Consider the following 23,083-nt stretch of genomic DNA (forward strand, 5'->3'; position numbering starts at 1 on the left):
GACACGCAGTCCAGTCCCACTATCCAGAAATGACCCTCTATCTACCACAGCCAGGTGTTACGTGAGCGACCCCTTGGTCTGGTCCAGCCACTCAGATCCCCAACAATGAGGATCTTACAAGCCGGATCAACCTTCGGGGAAGCGCGCCACATGGCCGTAGTGCCGTAACTGATGCTTCCTCACAATGCAGGTAATGTGCCTCATTTGGGACTCCATGAGCTCATTCGACACAAAGTCAAACCAGCGGTACCCAAGGATTTTCTGGAGAGACACAGTACTGAAGGAGTCCAGTCTTCGTCTCAGGTCACTGGATAGCGTCCATATCTCACAACCATATAGCAAGACAGGAAGCACCAGGACTCTAAAGACTTGGACCTTCGTCCTTTTGCATAGATATTGGAAGCACCACACACCCCTTTCCAGCGCCCTCATGACCCCCCCATGCTCTACCAATCTGTCTACTGACTACATAGGAAGAGTCACCACAGACATGAATGTCACTGCCAAGGTAAGTAAACCTCTCGACGAGGTCAACACTCTCTCCGCAGACACACACACTGCTGGTGGCTGTGCCCAAGACGTCATTAAAGGCCTGGATTTTGTTTTTTATCCAGGACACTCGCAAGCCCAGACACTCAGACTCCTCGCTCAGTCATCTCGAGACCCCAGATCAGAGACTCCATTGACTCTGTGAAGATCACAGCATCGTCAGCAAAGTCAAGATCCGTGAATCTTTCTTCACCAACAGATGCCCCACAGCCGCTGGACCCCATGACCTTGCCCAACACCCAGTCCATACAAGCATTGAACAGAGTAGGAGCAAAAACACACCCCTGATGAACCTCAGAATCAATCTGGGAAAAACGCCCCAAAAGTGAAATAAAAAAAAAGGAAATGACAATCTTCTACACACAGGTGGCACAGAGTCTCAGTGGTAAGCATTCAGAATGTGTATTTATAACCAAGGCCTTCTTTTTTATTTGGCAGCACTAGGGTGGCAGACCAACATCCTGTGCAGCTGTTCAGGCTGTGTGGCCTAAAATGGCTACGATACTAGACTGTGGACCACAAGTGTACTTTTTCAGCCCCCAGTTTGTCACCTGCCCATATTCTGATTAAAAAGACAATATGTTGACAATTATATTCGTAAAGCACTTTGAGATGGCACTTAATATGCAGAGATACTGGGAGTTGGTGTCAATTTAGTTGTGTGAAAAAATAAGTGCACCCCACAAAATGTTTCTTTTTTAACATACTGTATGTGGACATATCAGGATTTGATCTTCATTTCAACAGTATCTTTAGATAAAGGTAATGTAACTGGAAAAATGAACATTTTGAATTTGAACTAATTTATTCAATACAAAAATAAACATCTGCGGAAAACTAAGTCCCCCATTCATTCTAATAGCTGGTGTTTCCCCCTGAAGTTGGCACTTCTTAGAACTGTCTAGCAGTCTCTGATATCGACCGCAAGAAAGTTTTTCTCGCTCCTCCATGCGGCATTCTTACAGTTGTGCAATCTTTGATGGTTGTCTTGGTGTGCACAGCCTGTTTTAAAATCAGATCCAGGCTTTGACTCGGCCATTCCAGAGCCCCCCATTTCTTTCTTTTCATCCATTCCTTGATGGATTTCTAGAATATTTGGAGTCTTTGGCCTGTTGCAAGGCTCACTTGCAGTTAAGCTTGAATCTTCTAACAGATGGTCCCACGTTATCATCATCAAGCATCCTCTGGTTTAGTGAAGAAGACTTCCTGGTAGATTCTATAGCAATAACTTAAGTATGTGGTAGACAGTAGGACTCTAGGGATCTTCAAAACTTGACTTGATGTTATTTTAGAGGAATTAAGTGGAGCAGATTGGTGAGCTTTGTTAGGCTGAAAGGCCTGTTCTCGTCTAAATCCTTCTGATTATCTAATGGTGAGTAGCCCAGGCCCTGATGCAGCAAAGTAGCCTCAAACTATAACATTTCCAGTACCATATTTGACAGTTAGTATCAGGTTCTTCTGATTAAATGCTGTATTTGGTTTTTCCCAAACATATCTTCTGATACTGTGGCCAAATAGTCTTTCCAGAGGACATTTTTCTAGAAGTCCTGGTCTTTGCGCAGGTTTTCATGTGCAAACCTAAGCTTTGTCCTGATATTCTTTCCAGGCAACAAAGGTCCTGATGGAGCAAAGCAACCCCAAACCATAACATTTCCACCAGCATGCTTTACAGTTGGCATCTGGTTCTTCTGATCAAATGCTGTATTTGGTTTTTCCCAAAAACGTCTTCAGGTACTGTGGCCAAATATCCTCTCCAGATAGCATTTTTCTAGAAGTCCTGGTCTTTCTCTGGGTTTCATGGACAAACTTAAGCATTGCCCTGATGTTCTTTCTGGACAGCAAGGTTTCCTGTTGGCTTACCTGTAGACCATGCAGCCTCTTTTTAATGGAGGACTCATACACTTTAACATCAACAGTGACAAGTCCTACCTGTAGGTCCCGTAATGAAATGAAAGAGTTTCTTCAAGACTTCTTTCGGCATCTTGTGTTTTCCTCTTGGGTTGAACTTGCTGGAGTGTCCTGGCTCGGACAAGCTGACCGTTGTTTGAAATCCTCTTCACTTGTAGATGATCTTGTGGGAGATGGAATGGTTGATTTCCAGTTGCTTAGAGATCTTTTCGAATAGCTTCCTGGATTATTAGGCATTTATAACCTCCTCTGTGAAGGCCTCAGAGAGCTGTTTCGATCAGGCATGGTGATAACACCACACTTCAACCATAAAGAGGAAACTAAACTAAATGTGTGAATTTTAAATAAGAGAGCAGGGTGAGATGAGACCTCCTCAGATGACGTCCTAATCATTTGCACCTGATCTGGAGCACCTGATTTTAATTTGAGGTAATTAAGGTAGTTGGAAATAGATAGGCCTATTTACTTTTTCAACTGGTGAAATTTATTTTAATTATAAAATGGATTGCAAAATATAAATGTGGTATATATCTATACTAATAAAAGGCAAAACCCTCACTCACTCACTCACTCACTCACTCACTCACTCACTCACTCACTCACTCACTCACTCACTCACTCACTCACTCACTCACTCACTCACTCACTCATCACTAATTCTCCAACTTCCCGTGTAGGTGGAAGGCTGAAATTTGGCAGGCTCATTCCTTACAGCTTACTTACAAAAGTTAGGCAGGTTTCATTTCGAAATTCAAAGCATAACGGTCATAACTGGAACCTCTTTTTTGTCCATATACTGTAATGGACTGCAGCTCTCTGGCCGTGGGAGGCGGACTTGCGTATCGCGTCATCACGCCTCCCACGTAATCATGTGAACTGACTGTGAACGCAGTACGTAGAAAACAAGGAAGAGCCCCAAAGAGCACTGAAGAAAACATTCATTACACAATTGAGAAGGCAGCGAAACAATAAGAAGCGAGCGAGTGACACATACAAGCATATTCATAAGTGCAGCTAAGGCGGAAACAAAGCACAGTGTAAACCGTAAGTTTAAATTAAGTTTGGCAAGATTGCTTTTCTCCTGTACAACTATACGTTGCATTCTCAACAGTAAGCTTGCACGACTTGGTCATATTACAACCGGAGTGCTGAACTGACAACGTGGTATACAAAGAGAACTATAACAATCGTAATAAACGAACAATAAAACAATACAGAACCGCTAAGCAAGGAGAAAGGACGGCCTTATATGGCGTTCGTTTATAAAACAGCGGACAGGCTGTGTAAAGGCAGCTTCACAAAAAAACAGATCCTTAACAAATTGTTATTGGTATATTTTCCCTCAATTTAAAAAGGTTTTCTTTTCTTCTTAATTAAAATTTAAAAGCAATACTTCACCGCTGCGAAGCCCCTCTAGCGCTGACGTCCGATTCCCGTAAGGGAGTGCAGTGAGTGTGTACGCCTGATGAGCCAAGAATTAGGGCGAAACACGTGTCGCGTACTCTTTGCATTATTTGACAGTAAACTATTTCAACCATTCTATGATCTGCTTCTCACAACTGAAGGCACCGTGGCTGATGTTAGCTGACTTGCTGGCCAACCATAAGCGTTACCTGGTAGGTAACCACCCATACAATCAGATTGTGATTCAGACTACGAATGCCGTGAATGTAATTACCCCGATCTACATGCTGTCAAATAAACGAACCACACGCCGTGGCGCAATGTTAGGGGCTTCGCCTCTAGCGCTGACGCCCGAGGTTCGAATCCCGAGAGGGAGTGCAGTGAGTGTGTACGCCTGATGAGCCAAGAATTAGGGCGAAACACGTGTCGCGTACTCTTTGCATTATTTGACAGTAAACTATTTTCAAACATTCTATGATCTGCTTCTCACAACTGAAGGCACCGTGGCGGATGTTAGCTGACTTGCTAACACATATATATATATTTTTTTATTACAGTATATCACCTTTATGCATAAATACTATTTAAATGAAGATCAAATCTTGATATGTCCACTGGAGGAAGAACGGGCATCCCGGCCGGGATAAAGGATGGATTTTTGCACAGGCAGGAGGCCATAATGGATGGTTGGGCGAATAGGCATACCAGGAGCAGTTAATTTCCCCACATGACAAGTGGCAATGTTTCTTAGGGCTGAACCTGATTAGGACATCCGCAGAGTGGCATGGGAGCTGGAGTCTGGAAACGCTGCCACGTTGGGGCCTTTGGGTACAGTCTGAGAGCTCTGCCAGGTGATGACTTCCGTAGTTTCCATACTTCCCAGAGCACTTCATCAGTCTCTTGTCATAAAGCCTGCATTTATTGTATCCTGATAATCCTCAGATTAGGATAACAAATCATGAATGGATCTTAAGAGCTTGAGACTCAATGTTTGGTATTGCCATATGTCTGCCCAGGTTAGTTTCTGTCTCAATGCTTCCCATTTCATCAATTTCACCAATCTCCTTGGGTACCTAGACTGACTGCTAAAGTCTACTAGCTTCCTCATCTGCTGCTCGGAGCTCCTCTACGATCATGGACTTCCAGATGGTTCTATCAGCTGGGATCCATTATCACACTGGGATGAAGACCAAACCCTGACGAGTGACTGAATATCCACCAATGATCTCTTTATACTTCACTCTTGCTTCTTTTTTCCCCCCTGACGACCTATTAATGTAACAAATGTGTCTGGGGCTGTGTGGAAACCAGAGGCTGTCCTCTTCCAGCAGCACCCTCTGGTGGTACCCAAAGACTTTGACAAGGCTGCGTTTCTGGACTCCAACTCCCATGCTACCCTGCGGGTGTCCTAATCAGGTTCACTGCCACCAGTTGTATGGGGGAATGAACTGCTCCTGGTATGTATGTTGTCACAGTTAATCCATAATGGCCTCCTTTCCAGGCAAGAATCCATCCTTCCTCCACAGCACCTGCACCAGATATGTTACAAAAGAAGGAAAAGTTTCACACAGTGTACTTACTTTTTCACAATTGTTGTTTAAAATGTAATGGAATTATCCTGAAGAATGCCATAGCTCACCAGGTTCACACTTTCCAACTGCTAACAATCCTAATAGTTCCATCCAACCATCCATTATCCAACCCACTGTATCCTAACTACAGGACCACGGGAGTCTGCTGGAGCCAATCCCAGCTAGCATAGGGCGCAAGGCAGGAAACAAAGTCCGGGCAGGGCGCCAGCCCACCGCAGAATCCTAATACAGCAATATTATATTTATCACGCTGACTATACATACTGTACAGTACCAGATGACATGCTTTCTGAGTCTTATGTAGCCTTACTACAAGCATGTGGGCCACATTAAGAACTCAAAGAATACTTAGAAACGTAATCAACTCTGTCTCACAATAGTGGCTATGGAGATATTTTCATTATATTTTCCCTTCTATTTATCCCTTTGTTGGCAGCTGGAATTCAGATGTGGATACACAACACTGTGCTGACAGATCCCACATGAAATGAGGCAAAGCCAAATGGAGCAGCCGGCTCTCCACTGCTGTTCGAAAGGTTAGTTGACCGTTCTGCTTTAAATAAAGGTTACCGTGATGAAACTGTGCTTTTAGCGATCTTATATGGTACAAGTGTTAGTTAGTTAGTAGTTTTAGTAGAAAAAGAGACATTTCTTAATGTCACACTTGACCTCAGCAAAGCAGCCAAACATACAATACTGGACTTATAGCGTTGACGTTAGTTATAAAATCCATCTAAGAGCTGCCCTGTCCACTAACATCCAAAGCTAGGCACCACCAGTCACCGAGTGTTTTGACCCTTTAAGCACAGGACACTCCTTCAGGGTGACAGGTTTGGTGGTGTGGATCAGACACGGCATGCTTGTAAATGGCCTCCAGGACAGCTCCTCTCTTCTCAGCCACAATGCATTTTTTTTGCCTCTTCACACAATCACACTATTATATTATGTTATATTATTATTATATTATATTATATTATGGGCAGGAGGAGGAGTGTAGGAACCTAATCAAGGAATTTGTTAAATGGTGCGACTTGAACCACCTAAAACTGAACACCAGCAAAACCAAGGAGCTGGTGGTGGATTTTAGGAGGACCAGGCCCCTCATGGACCCCGTGATCATCAGAGGTGACTGTGTGCAGAGGGTGCAGACCTATAAATACTTGGGAGTGCAGCTGAATGATAAATTAGACTGGACTGCCAATACTGATGCTCTGTGCAAGAAAGGACAGAGCCGATTATACTTTCTTAGAAGGCTGGCGTCCTTCAACATCTGCAATAAGATGCTGCAGATGTTCTATCAGACGGTTGTGGCGAGCGCTCTCTTCTACGCGGTGGTGTGCTGGGGAGGCAGCATAAAGAAGAGGGACGCCTCACGCCTGGACAAACTGGTGAGGAAGGCAGGCTCTATTGTAGGCACGGAGCTGGACAGTTTGACATCTGTGGCAGAGCGATGGGCGCTGAGCAGACTCCTGTCACTCATGGAGAATCCACTGCATCCACTGAACAGGATCATCTCCAGACAGAGGAGCAGCTTCAGTGACAGACTGAGGAGATCGTTCCTCCCCCACACTATGTGACTCTTCAATTCCACCCGGGGGGGTAAACGTTAACATTATACAAAGTTATTGTCTGTTATACTTGCATTGTTATCACTCTTTAATTTAATATTGTTCTTTATCAGTATGCTGCTGCTGGAGTATGTGAATTTCCCCTTGTGGATTAATAAAGTATCTATCTATCTATCTATCTATCTATCTATCTATCTATCTATCTATCTATCTATCTATCTATCTATCTATCTATCTATCTATCTATCTATCTATCTATCTATCTATCTATCTATCTATTATATAGTGCCTTTTCATCTATCTATCTATCTATCTATCTATCTATCTATCTATCTATCTATCTATCTATCTATCTATCTATCTATCTATCTATCTATCTATTATATAGTGCCTTTCACATCTATCTATCTATCTATCTATCTATCTATCTATCTATCTATCTATCTATCTATCTATCTATCTATCTATCTATCTATCTATCTATCTATCTATCTATCTATCTATTATATAGTGCCTTTCTCTTCTATCTATCTATCTATCTATCTATCTATCTATCTATCTATCTATCTATCTATCTATCTATCTATCTATCTATCTATCTATCTATCTATCTATCTATCTATTATATAGTGCCTTTCATCTATCTATCTATCTATCTATCTATCTATCTATCTATCTATCTATCTATCTATCTATCTATCTATCTATCTATCTATCTATCATATAGTGCCTTTCTATCTATCTATCTATCTATCTATCTATCTATCTATCTATCTATCTATCTATCTATCTATCTATCTATCTATCTATCTATCTATCTATCTATCTATCTATCTATCTATCTCTCTTCCTGCTTGCTACAGACATGGACACATTTGTGGGTACCCCTCCACGCAAAAAGGAAGAACCCACAATTGTCTCTGATGTAACTTGAAACTGACAAAAGTAATCGGTCAGAAAACTGTATGCCTATCCCATTTCTAAGTTGAAAATGGGACTTATAAGTCCCTGTACACTGGGACTTATTCTAAACAACAACTGACACAATTAACACACTGCATCAGATATTTTCTCTGTGGAATCATTTTAGGGTGTCAGGCTTTTGCTGATTTCCATTTTTTATGCCAGAGCTGCTGAACTTTGGTAATTTTGGGAAAACGCAGCTACATTTTTGTCAGAAAACTTGCCATCTGAAGGCGTTGAACTTGAATTGGAAACTACCATCTGAGGATTGAGGACGCTTGTGCTCCAGAACTCGTCAACGAAAGAAAAAGAATTGAACTATTCTGAGGTACTGTGCTCAGGGCGTAACAGCATTTCAGCTTTGCAATGCAGAAAGGTAATTAGTTCGGGTATACCTGATCTCCTTTTATCTTCTTTGTGAAGTAAATGGATGAGGTATGCTTACGAGCTTCAAGAAAATAGAAGAAGATCAGGCATACCCGAACTAATTACCTTTTTATGTTGCAAAGTTGAAATGCTGTTACACTCTGAGCACCCCATTTCCCCGATGACACCACTTCTGGCTCCGGCCCCGACGACGTCACTTCCTCAGCCTTCCTTTAAGACCGCCATCTTTGCCTCATCCATATCAGTTCTGTTCTGGACTCAAACTTGCTCTACTGTATTGTACAACCAATTTTCAAATTTGCTATCGGTGCTTCAGGTATACAGGAGGCTGCCCCAGACCTTTTTCTGGCTCTTGTCTTTTCATTTGGCAACATCTACAGCACCAACAAGACAAGCCGCTCTGTAGTTGTGTTCACATTCTTGTTTGTGGCAATTCAATGCACAATAAAACGATGCCCGGAGTGTCTGTTGATTTGTTGTACAAACACACTAGAATGTTTTACTCAGAATTTCCATTTTCATGGAGAAGTATAGAGAAGGCCAGAAGGAGTTGCATTGTGTCTTTGTGGACCTGGTGAAAGCATATGAAAGGGTGACTAGAGGGGTATTGTGGTATTGTATGAGGAAATCGGGAGTGGCAGAGAAGTACGTAAGAGTTGTACAGGATATGTACGAGGGAAGTGTGACAGTGGTGAGGTCTGCGGTAGGAGTGATGGATGTATTCGAGTTGGAGGTGGGATTACATCAGGGATCGGCTCTGAGCCCTTTCTTATTTGCAATGGTGATGGACAGGATGACAGACGAGATTAGACAGGAGTCCCCGTGGACTATGATGTTGGCTGATGACATTGTGATCTGTAGCGATAGTAGGGAGCAGGTTGAGGAGACCCTGGAGAGGTGGAGATATGCTCTAGAGAGGAGAGGAATGAAGGTCAGTAGGAACAAGACAGAATACATGTGTGTAAATGAGAGGGAGGTCAGTGGAATGGTGAGGATGCAAGGAATAGAGTTGGCGAAGGTGGATGAGTTTAAATACTTGGGATCAACAGTACAGAGTAATGGGGATTGTGGAAGAGAGGTGAAGAAGAGAGTGCAGTCAGGGTGGAGTGGGTGGAGTAGAGTGTCAGGAGTGATTTGTGCCAGATGGGTATCAGCAAGAGTGAAAGGGAAGGTCTACATGACGGTAGTGAGTCCAGCCATGTTATGTGAGCTGGAGACGGTGGCACTGACCAGAAAGCAGGAGACAGAGCTGGAGGTGGCAGAGTTTAAAGATGTTAAGATTTGCAATGAGTGTGACGAGGATGGACAGGATTAGAAATGAGGACATTAGAGGGTCAGCTCAGGTTGGATGGTTGGGAGACAAAGTCAGAGAGACGAGATTGTGTTGGTTTGGACATGTGCAGAGGAGAGATGCTGGGTATATTGGGAGAAGGATGCTAAGGATAGAGCTGCCAGGGATAAGGAAAAGAGGAAGGCCTAAGAAGGTTTATGGATGTGGTGAGAGAGGACATGCAGGTGATGGGTGCCACCGAACAAGATACAGAGCACAGAAAGATATGGAAGAAGATGATCCGCTGTGGCAACCCTTAGCGGGAGCAGCCAAAAGAGGAAGAAAGATTTAATAATGTCAAATGATTTATTTCTGTATGCAGAATGCTTTGTTTCCAGTTGTCTTAATAGATGAAGGATTCATGCAATACAGATGGCCATTGCTTACCATGCTTAATGGGTAAAAGTAAATCTACACCTCAGAAAATCTGGGTTGTACTTTATTTTAATTTTTCTGTTTTGTTCAGTTGTTTGGGATGAATCAAGTAAGGGTGAAATGGAATTAAAAAGAGTTCAGAATAGGAGATGCTTCAGGCCATTTGAAGTCCGTGTCCTTTGGCTTTCTTAATAAAGCATGTGGTGTATAGCAGGTTGTCATCGGCTCATAATTGGACTTACTGTCAATTCTTTTTATTCCTCAGTATGCAGAAGCAAAATGTCCCTTTGACTGGGTGCAGAACTGAAATCTGAAATCAGTAGACCCTTAAAACATTTTTAACTTAAGCTGATGACCCATGACCCAAAGTACAGGTTAAGAAACACTGTCCTAGACTATAGAGTGTCTACTGTGAAGACCCTGCAGCTAACTTATGCTGCAAGCATCCACACACACACTCACACTCGCACACACACTCACACACACCCCACACATTTTTGACAGCATTCATCTGTGAGGTCTGAGTACTTTACGGACTTCCTCTTGTTTGCCTCCTTGCATCTGGTTTCCTGTAAAATCATTATAGTCCTCCTGCACTGAGGTGACCACAACACTCTGTCACATCTTTTGTGGGTTTCACACCTAAGCTTCCGAACCTGATTCTTGTTGTTTGAATTTTGTTGGTCATCGCTTTGGCTGTTATATATTCTCTCTTCCAGAGAGAATCAGTCAGCACCCTGTGAATGCACTTGTGCCTCCATCTGTATTGCCCTCGGCCAGTGCTGGGTTGCATAATGGCACATCCTCCAAAGTTCTTGTCTTGTCATAAAGCCTGCATTTATTGTCCCCTGATAATCCTTCGATTAGGATAAAAAATCATGAATGGATCTTAACAGGAGTTTGAGACTCAGCGGTTGGTATTGCCACATATCTGCCCAGGTTAGTTTCTGTCTCATTGCTTCCCATTTCATCAAATTCACCAGTCTCCTTGGGTACCTGGGCAGACCGATAAAGTCAGTTAGCCCGTAACTCCTCTAATATCATGGACCTCCTGATGGATCAATCGACTGGGATCCATTATTGCAAAGTCCTGATGAGTGTGTCCCAAAGATCTCTTTGGGCTTCAGTCTTGCTTCTGTTTTCCCTGCTGCCTGTTTGTGTAACAATTTTTGGCATCTGTCACCATCTCATCCTATGCATCACTCAAGGTCACTGCCAGCCTGGTTTTCATGACCTTGTATACCACAGACCCCTGAAAATAAGGGGGAACTGCAACGGAACTGACTTCCCATTATTAGAGACACTAGGTGGAATTCCTAGCCTAAACCTTCCAAGGTTTCATCAGACCATCTCCGCTGGGATTTCCTTAGTTTGTCAACTAATAAAGGGTTTACCTTTTCCTGAACTTTCAATATGAATTTCTGGCTTTTTTCGATCCTTCCCAGTTACCAGGCTCCTTGAGTTCCTGCATATAAGCCCATGCCATAGATTTCTCTAATGGTGACAGCACCCTGCCAGCCAGTATGTAGGCTTCTGTTGTCACTGTTAGGTCATCAATGTACTCTCAAAGTGACGGTACCTTTAAGCCTGAACCTATCAGTAGGTTTTTCCAACTGCAAACTTGATGATGAGGTTCAAACCAAAAAGGAATAGTCCTCATCTGGAGTACTGTGTGCTGTTTTGGTCTTCAGGCTGCTAAAAAGACATAGCAGCACTGGAAAAAGTCCAGAAAAGAGCAACTAGGCTGATTCCAGGGCTGCAAAGGATAAGTTATGAGGAAAGTTTAAAAGAGCTGAGTCATTTTAGTTTAAGCAAAAGGAGATTAAGAGGAGACCTGATTGAAGTATTTAAAATTATGAAGGGAATTCGTCCAGTGGATCAAGACTGTGACTTGAGTTTATCAAGACCACGAGGACACAGTTGGAAACTTGTTAAGGGTAAATTTCACACAAACATTAGGAAGATTTTCTTTACACAGAGAACCACAGAATAAGTAGCGTGGTAGACAGTAGGACTTTAGAGACCTTCAAAACTCAACTTGATGTTATTTTTTTGTGGGGGGGATATTAAGCGAATTAGACTGACAAACTTTGTTGAGCTAAATGGCCTTTTCTCATCTAAATCTTTCTAATGTTCTACACCAGATTGCATGAAACACCCACAAAAGATGTTGTTCTGGTGTTGCATCAGCTATTATGGCATTGGTTTCTTGTGCCCAGACAAGGGCATGATGCGTTCACCACAATACATTAGAACATTAGAACAATCTAGACGAGAACAGGGGTGGCATGGTGGCGCAGTGGTAGCACTGCTGCCTCACAGTTAGGAGACCTGGGTTCGCTTCTCAGGTTCTCCCTGTGTAGAGTTTGCATGTTCTCCCCATGTCTGTTTGGGTTTCCTTCGGGTGCTCCGGTTTCTTCCCACAGTCCAAAGACATGCAGGTTAGGTGCATTGGTGATCCTAGATTGTCCCTAGTGTGTGTCCTGTGGTGGGCTGGCCCGGGATTTGTTCCTGCCTTGTGCCCTGTGCTGGCTGGGATTGGCTCCAGCAGACCCCCGTGACCCTGTGTTGTGATATAGCAGGTTGGACAATGACTGACTGACTAGACGAGTACAGGCCATTCAGCCCAACAAAGTCCTATCCACTTAATTCTTCTAGAAAACATCAATGCTAGTTTTGAAAGTCTTATACATTGATCTTCTCTGCAGAAAAGTTATTCCAGAACTGAAAAAGTTATTTCCCGACAGATCCTGTGTTTTTCAACAAGATCTGGCCCTGTGTCACACATTGAAAGAAGTGAAGAAATATTTCAATGAGAATCAAAAGAACGTATCGGAGTGGCCTGGAAACTCTGAACCCAACTGAAAATTTGTGGTCTGTTTGTAAGCAACAACTTTATGGAATGGACCATACAACCATGGAGAAGACGATTCAGGCCCTAATTCAAGTTTGGTACAGAGATCCCCCAGAATCCTCCAAGACTGTTTTCAAAATTGGTGGATTCCCTGCCAAATCACATCCAGATGCTTCTCAAGAGTCAATTAGGTCACATATCATGTACTGATGTGAGTATATGAATATTATTCATAATAAAAAAAAAAAGATTTTTGTTGTTTTCAGAGTTTGCTTTAATTAATTTGCACAAGAGTGTAGTGTTCTAATGATATACAGGTAGGTCAGCCTGTGACTGACTAGCTCTTTCTCCAGGTCCTGTTTGGGTGTAATCTGATCATTCACTTTGGCTCTTTCAGGGTGGATGTTGACTTTTATCGAAATTCAGGGGTAGAGGACGGTAATCAGCTGTAAACAACGACAGACTCGCCGTTATGTTTTAGATCAACTCTCTTTGTTAGAAGGAAAGTTGGTGTGAAAGATGCTATATAGCGCCTGACCCGGCACAGACTGAGGCAGAGGCACATACCTAAATAAAATAGTTTTTTATTTTTCTTCAGCCGTGGGGCACGCCTTTCCTGTGTTGCACAGGCCCAACACTGTCCCAAAAACACTCACAAATACCACAACAGTCCTTCTATCACCACCACTCCTCAGGCTTAGTCCTCCTCCTCCCGACTCTGGCTCTCCTGAGTGGTGGTGGCTGGCCTTTTTTATACCCCACCCGGAAGCATTCCAGGTGCTTGATCACCTGGGCCTAATTGCATTTCCGGGTGGAGCTGAGGAATAAACCAGCCGGGCTGCAAAGTCCATGCAGCTCCCCCTGGCGGCCATCCGAGACCCCAACCAGGTTGTCCCATGGAGCCATGCGCCAGGTTGGGGAATCATCGTCCGCCAGGGAGGCTGCCACCAAGTGTCCCGGGGGAGATATTGAGCTGCCCATGGTGGCTCCCCCGGAACAGATGCAGCAGGGGCGTCCCTGCCGGGCACGGGACCCGGCTGTCCTTCACAGTGGCTTCATTGATTTGACCTCGATTACATGCGCATGTATGAGTAACGAAGAGCAAACAATCTCTAAAATGGCATCGACATCTGGCGAAAGACCAAAGTGAATGCACAAAGCAAAAATAGTCCGTGGATGACATTTGGTGTAGTATCGCCGAATTGGACTCTGACTTGTCAGACTCCGATTTGGATGCAAGTGATCTGAAGATGGAGATTGAAAATGAAAGTCAGGTACTGGCTTCAGCTGATTGGTCCCCAGCTGATCACGCCTGTGTAGTTGTTGTGTATATGGCAACGTTTGCCTGGGAGGACCTCCACTTATGATGACAAGAGGTACAAACCAAATTGCATCACACTGCAAACGTGAAGACAGGCCAGGCAGCCAGCCCGCCATGCATTCCTACCGGCCATCGGGCTGCCCCTACACAGCCACCAGAGACGCTGAACAGGTGCCGATAGCATTCACAGCAACAGATGTTTTACAATGATTTACATGGGAAACGTTTGCTTTGTGTGCTTTTCAGAAAATGGAGTTGCATGCAAAAAATATTCAACCCTCAAAGAGCTAAACCGTAACGTCATGCCACACAGATAGCCCCTTAGCAGACTTAGGGCATGATCTGGTTAAACAATGCACCTCCAGTGCTCTCTTTCTCCAACAGTTTATGTGACACTGACCCATAGATCAGCGGTTCTCAAACTGTGAGGCGCGAATGTTGCCATATGTGGTGTAATTTCACTATTCGTAGGAAAATTTTAAACTTGTAGCGGTGTATCGGCAGCAAAAAATATAGGAATAAATTTTATTAGGGTTTCAAAAAAAACGATAGGGGACGCGATTAAAACTGTTATGAAAACTCGGGTCGCAAATACTTAAATGTTGAGAAACGCTGCCGTAGATGATGGCCAAGTCCACTCAGACTACAGTGAAGTTGTACTTACCATGTACTGTATACTCATGTATACTGTAAGTCGGGTCTTGACACCCAAAAAAATTGGTCATAAAAATCAGACCCCGACTTATACATCTGTTCAAAAATGAGGCAATTAATTTTTTTTGACATCTTCTTGACTCCTCCAATCTCACATCAGTTTCTCAGAGGCATTGAATTTTGTCACAACAGCGCAGTTACCAAATTCTTTCGCTACTTCAACGACTTTTAATTTAAAACCAGCTTCATATTTTCTTCTGATTGAACGCTCCATCGTAGATAAGGGATGCTCTTACGATAAAGGGGTATGAGGGTGTGAGACACAAAAAACACAAACATTGCTTTGGAATAGTTCGGGTATTACTGTGTGGTCATGTATGCACAATAACAGAGAAAATAAAAAGGCCGTGTGCTCCGTGGTTACTCTCTCATTTGGGCGTTAGCATATCAAAATCTCTTGGACCAATAGCGTGAGTTTTCCGCATTCGACTTATACGACCGATATTATAACACACCAGAAATTATACTGTAAAATCAAGCCCCGACTTATCCGCGGGAGAACTTATCTGTGAGTATATATGGTAATTCTTTTTGGCTTCCTGTATTACAGGCATGCGCAACCTTTCCGCTATTGACGGCCGCACTACAGACTTTTTACTTTAATAACGGCCGCCAGTAAGTCCAAGTAAACTTAATAATGTTTTATGTAAAAATTTACAGATTACACATTAAAACAGAGTATGATATATCTGACAATATTCAATTTACTGGTCTACATATGTAAAAAAATGTCTACGAAACGTCATATAGGACAAAAAACCTTTACAGCAATTGTTTCAGGAAGTTTGGAAAACATCGCCATTAATGGCTTCCTTGCTCTTGCATGTTTGCAGACAGACTTGCAAAGTCAGGGGACTCGCTGGAGACCATTAGGAGATGGCAGTGCTACATCGAATGCTACTTCCATTTGTTTATCCACGCTGCACCATCTCACCCCATTTCTCCCAGGAAATGCGGAGTAAGCTCGAGAGTCCCTAGGCCTCGATGAATATATAAAGGGCAACATTTTGGTCAACATACCGACCCGGCTAAGGAAGGTTCTGCGGTGTTTGAGATTCTACACTTGCAGGAGTCTAGAGACCCCAGAGTCCAAATCGGCTTTCGGTGTCACCATACCGACCCGGCCGACAAAGATTCCGCGGCGTTGAGACCCCTTACTCGCTGGAGTCCAGAGACCCTACACCTGCACGGCCGCCATTACGTACACTTTAATATACACGTCCACGGCCGCCAAAGTCCTTGCCCACGGCCGCATGCGGCCGTACGGCCGCAGGTTGCGCACAGCTGCTGTATTAGATGCTGGACCACACAGGCATGTTTTGTACACCTTGACATCCATGGTCTTTCTCCTTCTAAACTGACATATCAACACATTGGTCAGTTGTTGTATATTTTATCCAGCCTTTGGTGGGTACTGCAAAGAAGATCTTCCCTTACATATTTTATGGAGTAGATTTTGTGGAATAGATTGAATTCCTTCATGTTTTACTCTTTTGGAATGAAGAAGCCTTCTACTTACTGTTAACAGACCAGTACCTTGCTGTTCCTCCTGATTTCTCACAGGATCATCTGAACGGCCAATTTTGACACCTATCCTAGCACTCTGGGGCACAAGTCGGGAACCGACTTTGCCACATAACCACCTGCTCGCTCTCTCACTCACTCACTCACTCACTCACTCACTCACTCACTCACTCACTCACTCACTCACTCACTCACTCACTCGCTCGCTCACAATAGGACAATTCAGCCATGTCAAAAATTCAAAATCCAGACCTTTTGTCTTAACAGAGGATGCAATGGCTTCTACATTTGCCAGGTTAGACCATCGGGATGCCAGGCCTGCTTTCTGCACAGCTGTTCTGTAGTTGTCATATAAAATCTTTCCATACTGCAATAAAAGAAAGAAAAACATTATGAAAACCATTATAAGAATTCTGATTAGTCTCATAATATTTTTTTGCATTTTATATAAAATAAAACACAGCAGCATGAGGTCTTATGAAAGAAATAATTCAAAGAACACAGGCTTTCATTTTGCAGACACAAACACAAACCAGGAGGGTAACACTTAAAGTCAAGTTATTAGCAAACGTATGGATTCATTCAATGTAATATATCCATCCATCCATCCATTATCCAACCTACTATATCCTAACTACAGGGTCACGGGGGTCTGCTGGAGCCAATCCCAGCCAACACAGGGCGCAAGGCAGGAAACAAACCCCCGGGCAGGCAGTGTGCCAACCCACTGCAGGGCATGCACACACACACCAAGCACACACTAGGGACAATTTAGAATCGCCAATGCACCTAACCTGCATGTCTTTGGACTGTGGGAGGAAACCGGAGCACCCGGAGGAAACCAATGCAGACACGGGGAGAACATGCAAACTCCACGCAGGGAGGACCTGGGAAGCGAACCCGGGTTTCTTAACTGCAAGACAGCAGCGCTACCCACTGCACCACCATGCCGCTCCTCAATGTAAAATAAAAATGTTAAAATGACCATGGCATTAGGTTGAACATCATCCTGGACGTATTTTGGTTATCAGTCCTAATACCCTCTGACCTGCTCCTAAAACAAAAATGTATACCTACAGTGCCTTCAAAAGTAATTTACACATTTTGTTATGTTGCAATCTTATGCTAAAATCAATGAAATTCATTTTTTACCTCATCAAACAGCACAACACTCCAGAATGGCAAAGCGAAAACAGGATTTCAGGAATTTTTAGGACATTTATTAAAAAGAAAAAAAACTGAAATATCCCATTGACACAAGATAGGTGGATTAGCAGATAATTTGGAATCTGTTATATCATTACAGAAGGACTTGGATAGCAGACAGGCTTGGGCAGATTTGAGGCAGATGAAATGTAATATCAGTAATTGTAAAGAATTACACGTAAGAAGTAAAAATGTGAGGTCTGAATACACAATGGGCGGTTGAGAGTACACCTTATGAGAAGGATTTAGGAGTCATAGTGGACTCCAAGCTATCGACTTCCCGATAGTGTTCAAAAGTCATTAAGAAGGCTAACAGAATGTCAGGTTATATAGCGCCCTGATGTGTGGAGTACAAGTCACAGGAGGTTCTGCTCAGGCTTTATAACACACTGATGAGGCCTCATCTGGAGTCCTGTGTGCAGTTTTGGTACAAAAAAGACATAGCAGCACTGGAGAAAGTCCAGAGAAGAACAACTAGGCTGATTCCAGGACTACATGGGTTTTGAGGAAAGATTAAAAGAGCTGAGCCTTTACAGTTTAAGCAAAAGAAGATTAAGAGGTGACCTGATTGAAGTGCTTAAAATTATGAAGGGAATTAGAACAGTGAATCGAGACAGTGACTTTAAAATGAGTTCATCAAGAACATTAGGACACAGTTGGAAACTTGTTAAGGGTAAATTTCACACAAACATTAGGAAGTTTTTCTTTACACAAAGAACGATAGACACTTGGAATAAACTACCAAGTAGTTTGGTAGACAGTTAGACTTTAGGGACTTTCAAAACTCGACTTGATGTTTTTTTGGAAGAAATAAGTGGATAGGACTGGCGAACTTTATTGGGCTGAATGGCCTGTTCTCATCTAGAGTGTTCTAATGTTCTAATGTATTCAGACCTTTTACCGTGACACTTGAAATTTGGTTCAGGTGGATCCCATTCTATTGCTCTTCCTTGAGATGTTTCTACACTTAGATCAGAGTCCTCCTGTGGAGATGATTAGGAAAGGTACACACGCCTGTCTATAGAAGGTCTCACGGCTGACAATGCGTAGCAGAGCAAACCAAGCCAGAGACAGGACTGTGTCAAGGCATCGATCTGATAAAGTGTACAAACAAACCTTACAACATTGAGCAGAGTGGCCTCCAGAATTCTAAAATGGAAGAAGTTCAGAACAACTCTAACTCTTTGTAGAGCTTCCAGTGTGGCTCCTCTCTTCTAAGCCATAACTGATTTCATGTATTTTCTGCCTCTTCACACAGTCATGCTATCACATTTCTTTTCTTCTTCTTGCTTACTCCAATTCTTACAGAGTAAGTGGTGCATGGACTTTGCTGCGAAACCCCTGCTGCCAACATTGGCCGAGAATATCCACACACACAACTGAGCCAAACTGAACGATCGAGGTAGAAGGGCCTTAGTAAGAGGAAACCAAAAACTCAATGGTCACTTTGACTGAACTCCAGAGAACATGTGTGGAGATGGGAGCATCTTACAAAAGGATAACTGTCACTGCAAGACTCAATCAAACTGGGCTTTATGACAGAGTGACCAGATTGCACATGATAGCCTCCTCAGAGTTTACAAAATGACACCTAAAGGACTCTCAGACTATGAGAAACCAGATTCTCTGGTCTGATGAAACCAAGATCAAACTGTTTGACCTCAGTTTTAATAACTTCGCATCACATCTTGAGGAAACCAGGCACCGCTCGTCACCTAAGCAATACCATTCCAGTGGGCAAACATGGTGATGGAGGCATCATGCCTGTGTGGTTGGGGACCAAGAGCTTAGTCAGGATTGAAGGAAAGCTGAACACAAAGTCTTCATATCTGAAAAAGACTCCAGGCTGTGGAGGTAGGAGGTGTGTTTCAGATGGGAGCGGAGGATGCCATCATCTATATGCTACACCGATCCCTTTCCCACTTGGACAGAGGCAGTAGTGCTGTAAGAATTATGTTTCTAGACTTCTCTAGCACATTCAGCACCATCCAACCTCTGCTCCTTAGTGACAAGCTGACAGAGATGGGAGTAGATTCATACCTGGTGGCATGGATCGTGGACTATCTTAAAGACAGACCTCAGTACGTGCGTCTCAGGTTCTACAGGTCTGACATTATGGTCAGCAGCACAGGAGCGCCGCAGGGGACTGTACTTTCTCCGGTCCTGTTCAGCCTACTGTATATACATCAGACTTCCAACACAACTCGGAGTCCTGCCATGTGCAAAAGTTCGCTGACGACACTGCTATCGTGGGCTGCATCAGGAGTGGGCAGGAGGAGTATAGGAACCTAATCAAGGACTTTGTTAAATGGTGCGACTCAAACCACCTACACCTGAACACCAGCAAAACCAAGGAGCTGGTGGTGGATTTTAGGAGGCCCAGACCCTTTATGGACCTCGTGATCATCAGAGGTGACTGTGTGCAGAGGGTGCAGACCTATAAATATCTGGGAGTGCAGCTGGATGATAAATTAGACTGGACTGCAAATACTGATGCTCTGTGTAAGAAAGGACAGAGCCGGTTATACTTCCTTAGAAGGCTGGCGTCCTTCAACATCTGCAATAAGATGCTGCAGATGTTCTATCAGACGGTTATGGTGAGCGCCCTCTTCTACGCGGTGGTGTGCTGGGGAGACAGCATAAAGAAGAGGGACGCCTCACGCCTGGACAAACTGGTGAGGAAGGCAGGCTCTATTGTAGGCATGGAGCTGGACAGTTTAACATCTGTGGCACAGCGACGGGCGCTCAGCAGGCTCCTATCAATTATGGAGAATCCACTGCATCCACTAAACAGGATCATCTCCAGACAGAGGATCTATCTATCTATCTATCTATCTATCTATCTATCTATCTATCTATCTATCTATCTATCTATCTGTCTGTCTGTCTGTCTGTCTGTCTGTCTGTCTGTCTGTCTGTCTGTCTGTCTGTCTGTCTGTCTGTCTGTCTGTCTGTCTGTCTATCTGTCTATCTGTCTATCTATCTATCTCTCTATCTATCTATCTATCTATCTATCTATCTATCTAATCGCTGGCAAAGGTGCTTCAACTGAAGGGTCTGAATATTTGTGCCAATGTCATATTGCAGTTTTTTTATTTTAAAATTTTGATTTTGCTTTAACTGAGTGTTGTTTGATGAGGAGAAAAAAATCATTTAAATGATTATTTCCTAAACCTGCAAAATAAAATTATGTGTGAAAAATGAAGGTGTCTGAATACTTTCTGAAGGCCCTGTACATGTGAGTATAAGTATATTGTAAACAGAATATGAAAATATAATACTGTAACACTCTCAAACCCATTCAATCCAATTCAGGCTGACTTGGGCAGGAGTGTATCCTGGCATCTTTGGGTGCCCTGACCAGGACATCTTAGGGGATGTGAGAAGATTATTACTACAACCCCATTTCCAAAAAATGTTAGGCTCCTAACGGAATGTGATGATTTTCAAATTATATTTTATTGAAAATAGTACAAATATCAAATGTTGAAACTGAGAAAAGTTATTGTTTTTTGAAAAAATACTAGGGGGCTCTACCCCCTGCTCAGTTTGCTTGCCAACACCCGGGTGGGTGCTACATGCTAGCCACTTCACAGATCTGCCACTCGTGTTTGGGTAAGCGGATGTACAATTTAAACAGATTGTTATTTTCATGAGAATTGTTACATATGCATAATAGAACTAACTATTTTGCATTACAGCGAGTAATTAACCATAGTAAAAAATAGTAAAACATAATAAATTGAAAGAAAATTATGTTTCATGTTTCATTAGAGGTATTCATTACATTATACATTTTCGTTCTGTTTGGCTTTGAGATTAAAACGCAAATACTTTTAAAACTTAAAACAAGTTTAAACAGTTTTGTAATTAACTTTTCGTCAATATCGCATTGAATTTCGATTCCGTGTTTGGACTTACATCGTGACAACGCAACGTATAACTGCCCGTGAGTGAATATTGTTTCTTTATCTCTAATAAATACACCGAGTTTTTCAAATGTTTGCCCCTGTGATTTGTTAATTGTCGTAGCAAAAGCTATTCTAACGGGAAACTGTAAATGTTTTAATACGAATGGCATATCGAGATCTCCTTTGGTATCTTATATTATCCCCTGTACTACATTACCTTTCTTGTTGCCTGTTAAAATTTTACATGTCAGAATTGTTCGACCAATTTTGAATACAACTAATCTTGTCCTACTGCATAGCCCATCACTCAGACATAAATTACGCAATAACATTACGATACGTCCTTTTTTCAACAGTAATGTGGCCGGTGGAAGTGATCCGCACAATCACAACCAACTGTTTCAGCAGAGTCTATTGATACGCATTTAACCAATTTGCCGTGTAACCGATCGACCATTTTTGCGTTAATTCATTTGGTTTCATTGTTTCTCGGTGCTAGGATTGCCCATGTACTCATTTCTTCTGTTGATAACCCTTCGGGATGAAATTCGTCAATAAGATTTGGACATAATATGTCTTTTTTTATTGGCAACTGAAAGTAAGGCAAACGTAAAAATGTATAAGAGCTGAGAGCACAGGAACTGCGTCTGACAAAAGCATTCACACGAATGCGAGGTGAGAGGACCGCGGGCGAGGTGGAATATGGTTAAGAGGAGGACGTGGGCGGGACTTGAAAAAATCTCACGGCCAAAGTCTTGTCTCAAGATTTTCTGTTATAATATATATACTAATTTTGAAATTTCAAAATAGGGTGTACTGCAGTGATGCATCACCTCTTCTTTTACCAACACTCTGTAAACATTTGGGGACCGAGGAGACCAACTGCTGTAGATCTGAAAGTGCAATGTTGTCCCATTTTTAGTCATTGTAGGATTCCAGCTGCTCAATGGTTTGGGGCCTCTTTTGTCGTGTTTTTTTTTTTTTTTTGTTTCATAACGCCCCAGCTGTTTTCAATGGGCGACAGGTCTGCATTACAGGCAGGCTAGTTTAGCTCCAGGGCTCTTCTAATACAGAGCCATGCTGCTGCCATACGTGCAGATTGCAGTTTTGCGTTGCCTTGCTGAAATAAGTGAGGCCTTCCCTGAAAAAGAAGCCATCTGGATGGCAGCATATGTTGCCCATGCCATTTGCGCTAATGCACCCCCAATACCACCACGGATGTTGGCTTTTGAACTGTACGCTGTAAATAAACCGGTTGGTCCCTCTATTTTTTAGCCCGGAGGAAATGATGTCCATGATTTCCATAAAGAATTTCAAATTATGATTCGTCCGACCACAGGACAGCTTTCCACTTTGCCTCTGTCTGTACTAAATGAGCACGGGCACAAAGAAGGTGGCGGTGTTTCTGGATCACATTTTGTGTGGCTTCTTCTTTACGTGATAGAGTTTTAACTTGCTTTTGTGACAAACTGTGTTC

The 23,083-nt window shown here is 42.9% G+C and overlaps 1 protein-coding gene across 1 annotated transcript in view; it reads right to left on the reverse strand.

Moving 5' to 3' along the window:
• Positions 1–23,083, reverse strand: part of apbb1ip (amyloid beta (A4) precursor protein-binding, family B, member 1 interacting protein) — a 131,999-nt gene that overhangs the window by 18,862 nt on the left and 90,054 nt on the right. Inside the window, exon 12 of the mRNA XM_051928803.1 lies at positions 16,742–16,856. Within this exon, the coding sequence (XP_051784763.1) occupies positions 16,742–16,856 (115 nt within the window). The remainder of the gene's footprint in view (positions 1–16,741; positions 16,857–23,083) is intronic.

Source organism: Erpetoichthys calabaricus, chromosome 6 (genome assembly GCF_900747795.2).
Source record: "Erpetoichthys calabaricus chromosome 6, fErpCal1.3, whole genome shotgun sequence".
NCBI lineage: Eukaryota > Metazoa > Chordata > Cladistia > Polypteriformes > Polypteridae > Erpetoichthys > Erpetoichthys calabaricus.